The sequence below is a fragment of the Bubalus kerabau genome, chromosome 7 (assembly GCF_029407905.1).
Source record: "Bubalus kerabau isolate K-KA32 ecotype Philippines breed swamp buffalo chromosome 7, PCC_UOA_SB_1v2, whole genome shotgun sequence".
Lineage (NCBI taxonomy): Eukaryota > Metazoa > Chordata > Mammalia > Artiodactyla > Bovidae > Bubalus > Bubalus kerabau.
The window spans coordinates 15,447,448-15,459,632 of record NC_073630.1 but is presented as its reverse complement, the minus strand read 5'-3'; the positions used below and the strand labels follow the sequence as shown (position 1 = coordinate 15,459,632).

General features: G+C 37.7%; 1 protein-coding gene across 3 annotated transcripts in view; it reads right to left on the bottom strand.

Moving 5' to 3' along the window:
* The window catches only part of GRID2 (glutamate ionotropic receptor delta type subunit 2), a 640,427-nt gene that overhangs the window by 122,260 nt on the left and 505,982 nt on the right, over positions 1–12,185 (bottom strand). Inside the window, exon 11 of one of the 3 annotated variants that reach the window (XM_055587661.1) lies at positions 6,351–8,319. The exons of the other annotated variants lie outside the window; for them this stretch is intronic. Within the exon in view, the coding sequence (XP_055443636.1) occupies positions 8,170–8,319 (150 nt within the window). The 3' untranslated portion in view covers positions 6,351–8,169. Of the gene's footprint in view, positions 1–6,350; positions 8,320–12,185 lie in introns of those variants that run through there. 3 annotated transcript variants of the gene reach the window in all.

Here is a 12,185-nt window from a genome sequence, read left to right as displayed (position 1 = left end):
GAACGAGAAAAGGCAAGGTGAAGAAATAATTTATTATGTAATCCTACTTTTAATTATATAAATATGTGGATATATATATGTGTGTGCGTGTGTGTTATTGTATTATTGGAAATGCTTAGAGAAAGTATGGAAGAACACAATGTTTACCACTGGTTACTTTTTGAGAATAAAAAATGTAAGTGGAGGTAAAGGAGAGGAGAAGGGCAGAAAGACAAATTGAAAAGTAAAAGTAAAACTAATGCTATAAAATGGGCTTCCCAGGTGGCTCATTGGTAAAGAATCTGCCTGCCAGTGCAGGAGACGAGGGTTTGATCCCTCGATTGGGAAGATCCCCTGGCGAAGGAAATGGCAACCCACTCCAGTATTCTTGCCTGGGAAATCTTATGGATAGGGGAGCGTGGTGGGCTACAGTTCATGGGGTTGCAAAGAGTTGGATATAACTGAGCATCATGCAATACTCTAAAAATGGCATGCCTAGCTACCTGCCTTTATGAAAATTACATATGTAATTAATTAAGTAATATGTAATTTAAATATGTAATAAAATAAGATTTTTTAAAAAGGTCAGATTTATTGAGATCCTATTTATGTGAAGTTAAGTTCATCATTTTTAGATATACATTAAAGAAAATCTTAAATACTAAACCTAAGTATTTTTGTTTTATGCTTTGAATTTTTAAATGGCATTGTTAATATATATAGTAAAATAATAGTTTTCGAGTATTATGTTGATTTATAAATTTTTAAGTACTTGGGTATTTATAATTACATACTCATAATTGCTTTGCTGTAATAATGGATTTAATTCTACTCAGGCTGGAAGAGCCACTGACAAACATCTAAACCTCTCACACATAAAATTTATGCTAAAATTTCTAAGTCTTGCCAAAGATCTGGGCTTCACTGGTGGCTCAGTGGTAAAGATTCCATTTGCCAAGGCAAGGAATGTGGGTTTGATCCCTGGTCCGGGAAGATCCCCTGGAGAAGGAAATGGCAACCCATTCTAGTATTCTTGCCTGGAGAACCCCATGGATCCTGGTGTGCTACAGACCATTGGGTTAAAAAGAGTTGAACATGACTTAGCAACTGAACAGCAACAACCATTTATCCATCTACACTTCCCTTCCCCAACCATTCTTTCTACTGTTGCTGCTGCTGCTGCTAAGTCGCTTCAGTCTTTGTCTGACTCTGTGCGACCCCAGAGACGGCAGCCCACCAGGCTTTCCCCGTCCCTGGGATTCTCCAGGCAAGAACAATGGAGTGGGTTGCCATTTCCTTCTCCAATGCATGAAAGTGAAAAGTGAAAGTGAAGTCGCTCAGTTGTGTCTGACCCTTAGCGACGCCATGGACTGCAGCCTATCAGGCTCCTCTGTCCATGGGATTCTCCCGGCAAGAGTACTGGAGTGAGGTGCCATTGCCTTCTCCGCTTATGTGTGTATAATTCTGACAGAATGTTAAGTAGAAAGTTTACTTTTTGAAATGATGTTGCAAAATAAACTAAATCCTAAAATAAGTTTAACATCACATGGGCTTCCTTGGTGGCTCAGACAATAAAGGATCTGCCTGCAATGCAGAAGACCAATTTGATCCCTAGGTCGGGAAGATCCTCTGGAGAAGAGAATGACTACCCGCCTGCCTGGAGAATTCCATGGACAGAGGAGCCTGGAGAATTCCATGGACAGTGGAGTCTGGCAGGCTATAATCCATGGGGTCACCTGAGTGATTATCACTTTTCACTCTACTTAGTAAAGAAGTTAATTTTATCTTCAATTGGGTTTACTTTTTATGTTAACAGAATTTGATTTTATTTTTCATAGAGTTTCTTAAATGGTTTATGCTCTTTCTTGCCCTTAGTTCTTAGTTACTTATTTTTTGGTGCAGCAGGATGGGGGGGAATTGGTGGTGGCAAGGAATGTTTTCCTGTCCACCGTTCTCTGTCCTACTGTCCTCTATCCTCTTTGAAGTGAAGTGAAGTCATTCAGTCATGTCCGACTCTTTGCGACCCCGTGGACTGTAGCCTGCCAGGCTCCTCTGTCCATGGGATTCTCTAGGCAAAAATACTGGAGTGGGTTACCATTTCTTTCTCCAGGGGATCTTCCCCACCCAGGGATCGAACCTGGGTCTCCCTCATTGGAGGCAGCCGCTTTAATCTCTGAGCCACCAGAGAAACCCACCTTTCGTTTAATCCTTTTGGAGCTGAGATCAGTTTGCTCTTGTTCTGTTGTAAGTCATGTCCGACTCTTTGTGACCCCATGGACTGCAGCACGCCAGGCTTCCCTGTCCTCCACTATCTCCTGGAGTTTGCTCAAGTTTATGTCAATTGAGTCGGTGATCAGTTTAGATGTCATTTATTCCTGGATGTTCTCCTTGACTGCCAGGCTTGTGTGTACTCTCATAACAGCACTTTAGCACTATGTAGTATACTTGGGTCTTTTCATGTTGGACCACCATACATTGAAAGAAAGAAAGAAAAAGAAAGTGAAGTTGCTCAGTCGTGTCTGACTCTTTGCAACCCCATTGACTGCAGCCCACCAGGCTCCTCCATCCATGGGATTTTCCAGGCAAGAGTACTGGACTGGGTTGCCATTTCCTTCTCCAGGGGATCTTCCCGACCCAGGGATCGAACCCGGGTCTCCCGCATTGTAGGCAGATGCTTTTATTGTCTGAGCCACCAGGGAAGTCCAATTGCCATGCCTGGAACCCCTCATTTATTCAACAGTCAGTATTCTCCAGTTCTCCAACATTGATAGGAAGGAGCAAGTAATACCAGAAAGTTGTGAGAGCTCAAAATTTCTACCATATACAAACAGATCATAGTGCTCTGTCAGAATAAAAGAGTATAAGGTAAAGTTTGCTAAGTTAAACCATATTTTGTGAAGCTGCATAGCTGTACACTCATCAGCACTATCCAATAGAATGCTTTGAAATATTGACAGTGTTCTCTATCTGTACTGTCCAATATGGTAGCAACTAGCCACATATGGCTACTGAGTAATGCAGTTAATGTGACTAAGAAACTGAATTTTAAATTCCATTTAATTTTTAATTCACTTAAACTTAAATAGTCACATGGGGCTAGAGGGTACAATACTGGATGTCAGGAATTAAAAGATACTTCCGCCTATGGGAGAGTATGATTTTATCCCTTCTGGAGTCTGAAGAACAGTCATTTTTGGCATATAACAATAGATGGCCTTCAGTTTCTAATTAGCTCTTTCATATGCACTATGATTACTGAGTATATCAAAAGCACCTTGAGGGCACACTCACTGTGTGTGTGTGTGTGTGTGTGTGTTAGTCGCTCAGCCGTGTCTGACTCTTTGCAACCCCATGGACTGCAGCCTGCCAGGCTCCTCTGTCCATGGAATTCTCCAGGCAAGAATACTGAAGTGGGTTGCCATTCTTTTCTCCAGGGTATCTTCCCAGATTCACTGTATAGACAAAACTGAATTAATTGCTTTAAGAAGGAGCATTTATATAAGAGTTAAGGGGAAAATTCAGTATTTTACTATTTCTTAATACTAAGAACAAGTGCCAGTGGAATGCCACAATTCTCCTTGAAAAATTAAATGGGAAGATTTCCTTATAAAATGAAGTGGAAAATGAGTAAACTAACTCTTAGATTAAAACTTGGTGTGGGTGATATCACTCACAGCTCATGGCAGATTTTAAATTACTAAATTCAGAATTTTCACATTATTACTTTGTCATGTTGTAGAAACATGAAGACATTTTAGGATGATGGTAGTTCACAGTCTATTACACATTACAGAAAAGCATTAAAAAGGAATTTATATGGTGATCAGTGGTCACATTTCACTATCACACCAACTTCTTGGCCCAGCAGTAAGAAAATAAGGATATAATATCACAGCCTATTTGTAATGATATGGTTACCCAGAAAAGAATAGACGTTTTTTGAAAGAATCTGGAGAATCAGCTTTTGCCTCAATTGGGATGAAATTCTATAAAGTGGCTTGATAAAAAAAAATATTGTATCTTCATCAAGATTTACAGACAGGTGAACAAAGAAAGAGTTCAAATTTTGGTAACAAATGAAACAGAAAAATTCCAATAAGCAGTTTACAAGGAATGCTTTTGAAGTTTCATTGAAGGCTGAAAAACAAAGGTAAAACTCATATCTTGGTTGGTTTAATCTTGTATAGATTCAATTAAGAAATTTTCTTATAGATGAAGTTTGGAACCTACCAGCATGCAAAATACCTCAGCACTTGGGGTCGGTGTTACAGGAATGCCTTAGCTAAAAATAGCCCTCAATTATTGGATCAGTTACCAGTAAGTGAAAAGAGCAAGGAAAGAGGAAAGAAAATAAGCCGAGGGAATAGGAATGATAAATATGGTTCCAGGATACCAATGTACTTATTGTAAATAGCGTATGAGGTACATAGAGGAGTGAGTCAGGTACGTCTTTGAATCAGTATGGACTCTTTTTAATGCTTATCATCTGGCTATGCTATATTTAATTCAAATCACTCAATCCAACACAAACCATCATCACACTATATTTAATCCAAATCCAATCCAAACAGCACAGTACAACCACTTGTACTATGAAGAGCACAAATCTTAAATGCCTAATTCAATGCATTTTGGTTAAAAAATACACTTGTGAATCCACCACCCTAACTAAGACACAGAATATTTCCATCACCCTGGAAATCCTTTTTGCACTCTTCCAGTCAAACTTCACCCCCTGGACACAACTGTTCTGATTTCTATCATCATAATAGAATACTTTTTGCCAATTTTTGAGTTTCATATAAATGAAACCAAACATTTGTATTCTTCTGTCTCTGGCTTCTTTTGAAAAACACAATGCTTTTTAAAATATATCCACATTGGTTTGAGTATCAGTAGTTTATCATTTCGTGTAATATTGTGGTTTGAATAGACCATAATTTGTTTTTCTATTTCTCTGCTGTTGGACAGTTGGGTTGCTTTCAGCTTGGAGCTATTACAAATAAAGCTGCTGTAAACATGACTGTATGTCTATTACAGATGAATGTTTTCATCTATTCTAGCAAATACCTAGGGTTGGAACTGCTGGGTCATGGACTATGTATATGTTTATTTCAGCAAGGAACTGTCAAACAGATTTCCAAAGTGGTTTCTACATGTTTTACACTATCAGGATCTGCAAGTTCTAGTTGCTCTGCATTCTTGCCAATATTTGGTACTCTTAGCTATTCTAGTGGATATGAAATGTAAATTATTGTGCTTTTCATTTGCATTTTTTGATGACTAATGATGCTAATTTAGCATATTGTTATGTGTTACATTCAAGTCTTTTGCTAATTTTTATTGTGTTGTGTTTTTTTATTGATTTTAGTAGTTCTTCATATATTGAGATATATGGTCAAATATATGTATGCAAAACAAATATTTGGTTGGGTGGCTTGCGTTTTAAAATTTTCTTAACAGTGTCTTTGACAAGTAGAAATACTTTTTTATTTTGATAAAATCCAACATATAAATTTTATTCCTTGTTTAAGGAAGCTGCATTTGTCCTGAGACATAGCTTTAATTCTACAACGTCTTCCTGGAACTTTGATGAAATACCCAATGTATTTACCTAGCCCTTCTAATTTGGCAGGACTCAAATTCCAAACTTTATTTATTCTGTGATGTATGATAGTTAAGTTATGGTGAGCTTTTTTTTTTTTTCCTTCTAGCTGTTACTGTCTACTGTTTTCTTGGTTCTTCCCCCTGCATACACAGTTCAGGGTCAACCAAGAATCTGAGGGCAGTTTGTATGAAGATTTTGTGGTTCTGTCTTCTGTGATTTTCTTCTTTGTAAGCGTGCGTGCATGCTTAGTCACTCAGTCGTGTCTGACTCTTTGCTGGACTATAGCCTGCCAGGCTCCTGTCCATGGAATTTTCCAGGCAGGCAAACTGAAGTAGGTTGCCATTTCCTACTTCAGGGGATCTTCCTGACCCAGCGACCAAACCTGTGTCTCCTGTGTCTCCTGCATTGTAGGTGGATTCTTTACCTGCTGAGTCATCAGGAAAGCCCCCTTGTTTCTAAGACACCCTCTTAATTTTTAGGTGTTTTGGCAACCCAGAAACTCCTTTCTGTGACAGTGTAAGCCAATAAAACTGCAATTTTCTTGAGTCCTAGGAGTCTTGAGCTGTGCATGAACTTGGAAGTATGCATAGGGGGAAAGCCATATAAATGTGACTCTTCTTGTCAAGTTTCCTTCTTTCAAGGATCACATCCCCTCCAGTCTCTGCCTGCCTTTGTGACAGGATCAGTCTGATGCAAGATATTCAGTCAGTACTGGAAATGGAGCATAACGTTTTTTTTTTTGTATGTACATAATCACAATGTTTTCCAGAAGATTGATGGAAACAAATGGAAGCCATAGTTTTGGGATTATTTCACCACAGATTTAAGTGATATATTTGGAAGTAAAATATACTTTGGAGAAAATTACATGGAGCTTCAATGATGATAAAATTAGTTTCATAAGGCTTATGTAATCATCTAAAAGCTTTTTCACTTAAAGAAACGGCTGCAATTTACTAGTAATCTATTTACCTGAAGTGCACCTGAAGTGACTGGTCTAACTCTATATTTTAGGTGAAACACTTTTAACCCTCCTTATGCTTATAAGTGCCCATTAATGACAGTGCTTTAAAAATTTTATCTTTTCCAAAGCTGCAGAAAAGATGTTGAACCATTAAACAGAGAGCTGTGGGTGGTTTACATTCAACCCAATCCAATAACACATGTTGGATATGGACTGTGTACCAGCATGCTACAGGATGTTAGACTAGAAGTGAAAGGAAACAGCATCATGAAAATCCTGGAATTGAATTAGGGATAAAATTTTGTAGCAATATTTATCCCAGCATATGATTTTTATAGTCAGGTTGTATAGCTAGTCATCAAGAAATGAAAATTATCAGAAAGAGTTGGAGTTATTCAGTGATATATTAGAATGAGTTTTGTTCTATGCCTTGAAGTAATTTAAATAAAAAACAAAATATATACTCATTCTGAAACTATATCTTATCCAATTTTTTGCTGTATCTCTTCTCTAAACAGGCACATGTACACACACTAATCTGCATTATTTTGTCTGAATAAGACAGAAGATAGACTTAGTTTGTATTTAGAGGTCCATAATATTACCCTGCCTTCGAGGAGAATGCATTTTTGTAGAAGCAGCAAAAATGTATAAAGCACATATTAAAATGCAAATATAAATAACAATTATAATTACACTCATAAGGAAAAAACTGTTTAGGATTAGGTTAGATCTTTGAGAATAAGCAAGACTATTCAGGAGAAATTTGGTTGGAAAAGAAGCAAAAAAAAAAAGTAATTATAAGAAAGAGGGAAAGGTTATTACTTATTGTTTTGTCAGCAAGAGACCAATTATAAACTTCATAGACACTATGATTTAAGAAAAATATCCTTCTGTGCTTAGCAGAGCAAAAGAAACACTAAAGAGAATGAGTTAGGGAGGAAGCCTGAAAAAGAGTGAGTGTGTGAGGGAAAAAGAGAGGGAATTGAGAGAAAGAGTTATGGGGAGAGAGGTGGCTGCTGGTAGGGACTGAATAATTTCATAAAGTTGCAGATTAACTTATGTGACATGGAAGTTATAATCGTAAATAATATTGTTTGGTATCTAAGAACATGGAGTTTGGAGTGAGGCTGTTGAGGTATGAAATGTGAATCCTGACATCCATCTCCTTCGACTGATAACTTGGACGAGTTTCATTTTCTAGGGAGTTGGATGATAACCCCTAATTGAGGTAGCTGTCATGTAGGTTATACAAGGGAATGCATATAGCATCTAATAAGCCATTGTCTTTTCACAGTAAACTGTCGATGTTCTTTAGTCTTTCTTATTGGTATAATCAGGAAATAAGGCTTCAGTCCATTAAGTTAGGACTAACTAATAGAAAGCTTTCAATGTAGCAGTTTGCATGACTCCAGAGAGTTGTCTCTCATGGTAGGGAAAGTAAAAAATATATATATATTGAAATGCAGTAGGTGGAAATTCAGGTTCAAAGCACAGAATATAACAAGAACTAAGTGACTAAAATTTGGTTCCAAAATAAGTACCTAGGCAAGGATTTCCACCGAGGCAGAGACATTTGAATTCAAAAGAACTGGAAATAAGCAGCTGAACCTATGAGCTAACACATTCGGGAGGCAAAAGAAGATAGGCAGTGAAGAATGCCTTGGGATTTCTGGGTTGTGTGATAGGGAGATTTGCAGGAGTGACTGCCCTGATAAGGATGATGAACAATGGAGATGGTGGTGAGGGAATTACAGGAAGCTTCCTCCTAGAAAAGAGAAATTGCAAGGGAGCAAGTTAGTATTCAAATTCATTCTATGGATGAGTCACGCAAAAATAATCTTCTGTATAAGCTTAAAATATATCAACTCCTAATACATCCTTGGAGAAACTAGTGAGTCTCTTGCATTCTGCTTCCCTATCAACAAGAAAATCAGAAAACATTCATCATGATGTTTTGGAGTTGCTGCTGCTACTGCTGCAAAGTCGCTTCAGTCGTGTCCGATTCTGTGAGACCCCATAGACGGCAGCCCACCAGGCTCCCCCATCCCTGGGATTCTCCAGGCAAGAACACTGGAGTGGGTTGCCATTTCCTTCTCCAATGCATGAAAGTGAAAAGTGAAAGTGAAGTCACTCAGTTGTGTCCGACTCTTTGCAACCCCATGGACTGCAGCCCACCAGGCTCCTCCGCCCATGGGATTTTCCAGGCAAGAGTACTGGAGTGGGGTGCCATTGCCTTCTCCTGTTTTGGAGCTACAGACTTTCAAAATGGAAACATAAAAATCATAAATAGGAATATAAGTAACAGCTGATCCAAAAACACATAAATTAGTTTCTATGACAAAAGCAAAGGTTCAGTAGACTAACATTCCATTTTTAAAAATCTTTGAGTTTGTGAAGCCTTATATGCCTGTTCTTTGTTATTGTTTGTTTAATTAAATGAAGCTGAGAATCCCATGTTTACCTAAACAAAACTAACATATCTCTTTGAAACATATTTTCATTTTAGATTGTTGCTGTAAAAAATGTGATTATTTCTGTATCATGATACATCTGTTCACTGCCTACTGATAGTTTTCTTTTGTAATTTTCTTCATGCCTATGAGCAATTTATTTTTTAATCAAATTCTACCCTAAAAATTGAACCAAAATGGCAATTATGAAACCAAGCACATTAAATACTGATATATATTTAAAAATTAAATTTATCAGCTATAAATTAGATCAATATTCAATTATATTGTATGTAGAAATCTTCATAAACATCCATGTGACATATTAAATCTGACCTAATTGAAACTAACATCCAAGAATGAGACAGATCACTTTTTCACCAGTAACACCTAACTGATTACATTAAATTGGATACTTCCTAAATAAAACACTGAGTACCACTTAATACTGTGAAACAAAACAAAACACTGCATTGCGATTTTTATTTGCATCTGGAAAAATACCTTAAAATGGTAATTTGGGCCTTCTTAAGTAAATTTTGTTTTTTAGGAGATCCAAACTAGAATCACAGGAATAGTACTAGTGGCATCCTAAGAATAATTTATTATGCATTAAACATATTCTATTACTATATTTCTAAAAGTATAGTATAAAGGTTTACTAGAGTCCATTTTCCTCTGAATGGCTCAATACTGGAGTAGATGATGTATACCAGGTAAGAGGTAATTAGAGAGCAGGGCATAGGTTTTGGATACAGATCTCATTTCAAACTCCTTTCTGCCACATAGATCTTCAATGAAAATAAATAGCTTATTTAACTACCAGGGATTTAAGTATTCTCATTTGTAAAATGAATGTCATAACATACTTCCTGTAGAGTTTCAAACATTAGAGATAAAGCAAGGAAAACAAATATCGAGCACAAGACTTGCCACATAACAGATGATCAATAAAGAGATAGATGTATTCACTATTAACATCACTATCTGGTTAGCAAACAATAATCGGCACAATTTACTTGTATTCCATATAATCTTATCATGGAAATGTAAGTGGCTTAAGAATGGAGGGGAGCAAAACCTGCCACCCCAAAATGTCTCTTTAGTGTGCAGATTATTTCAAGCTGAAAACAATCAAGACCCAAAAGACTCGGGAAGGAACTTTGAACTTCCCAGTAACTGCCTAAAAAATGTAGATAAATGACTTGTTTCAAGAAGAGAATTACCATCAAATATAACTAGGTATGTAGACAGCGGGAAACTGGGTATGTAGATAGTGGGAAATCTAGCAAAGGCTCCTAAAATTCCTCTCTGACCCCCATCGTTACTGCATGGTCCAACAAATATTTGTTTACCAAACATCTGCTTTGCTAACTCCATGTGAATTGCTCTCCTCCTCTTTGAAGTCCCAAACCACTCCTCCCAAGATTCTCTTTTGTTTTCTAGCTGAAGGTGGTACTTCAGGTGAGGGCTTCAATGATTTTGGTGAGTTACTCAGTTTTCCTAGGTCTTTCCCATGTATATATGTTATTAAATTTTTATTTAATTTCCTTCTGTTAGTCTCATACCAATTTAATTTTTAGCCTAGGTAGAAGAACCTAGAAGCATAGAGGAAAATTCCTTCCTCTCTTACCATAGCAGGGGAATTGCAGAATATTAGAAGAATATTTTATGGTGATATTAATCACCAGGAAGAATTGAGGGAAGTTAGTTGTGCAAACTTCTAGGGCAGTGAAAGGCTTACAAGTATAAAGAAATCAGGAGTAAGTCACTTTGAGAGCTCTCAAGAGAATGACAATGGTAGAGTAATAATAACCACACACATATTTTTATTGAGTTCTTTCTGTATCCCAAGCAGGAGGACTCTGTGCAAAATGCTTACCACTCATCGTCTCATTAATTTTTACAATACCTCTGGAGGAAGTATTATTCTTATCCTCATTTTACAAATATTAGAACTGAGTGAAGATTAGAGGGGATCAATATTTTGCCCAAATTCAATGCAGCAAGTAAACAGCAGTGCTACTGGGCTTTGTTCCTAAGTAACAGACACTGGAACTTGTTCCAGTTGTAGAAAAGTTATGTGATGAGTGAAAAGAAGGCAAAAAATTATTTGTACCCAGGAAAAGTTAAATATTTCATTAGATGTCACGATAACCACAACAGGGTATCATAAGAGGGACGATAACTAACTGCTCAGCATCTCCCACCGCTGACAGTGAAGGGTTTGTGGGGGGCACTGTAGCCTGGCTGCTCCTGTAAGGCTTCCTAAAAGATCAAAGTCAAGTTGGGTCCCAAAGGATATGACATGACATCACGGAGAAGAATGGATAGCACCTCTGACAAAGCAAAAAATTAAGAACATCGTTGAAATCTTGGCTGAAAAACTGGGACTCCATTTCATATATAATGTGTAAGATGAAACTGCTGGAGAGTTCATCCCGCATCAAACTCACGCAAAGCCTGGATAAGGCAGATCGTTGTCCAGCTATAAAGCAGTTTAGATTTCCTGATTTATTCAGAGAAGCCCCAAATCTATGCCTTTGAGGGAGACTATCTTGGTTTTTATTTACTGTCAAAGAATGTAAATATTTTAAACCTCTGCTCAGGCCTTGGGCTTCCTAGCAACAGCACTGGGAGAATAAGGAGGAAGGCAGTTGCGAGTGTAACCGCAGCCTTTCAAGTCGCTCACTGATTTCAGTGGCGCTGATGGGTGAGTATGGATCAGAAGGAGAGCATTAGCTGATGGCCAGGAGGGAAAAAATGGACAATGACTCTGGGGTTTGATGAATTCCCTGTTTGCCTTCTTCCTTGAATAGCTATTGTGAAGCACAGGATGTGAAGAATAGGCGCTGTCACTGGGAGAGAGACACTGGTGATCAGCCTTGTCTGTCAGCTTTAGGCTGGCAGGTTATCCTCAGCTTTGCAGTCTGATCTTTTGTAGTTTGGTATGATATCAAGTTGGACACGATTGACCAACTGAACTGAACGGAACTGATGATATGAGTGGAAATGAAAGATGAGGCGAACGTTTAGAACATATTGAACATGTATAAAGAACATGTTTGCCATTCCAATGGTAAAGGAAATTTCAATTGGTCCCTGTGGGTTTTGCTTTATTTTGCAAATGTTCTTGCTTTATTCATTTGAAAACCATGTCTCTCTCTCCCTAACCTCTTTC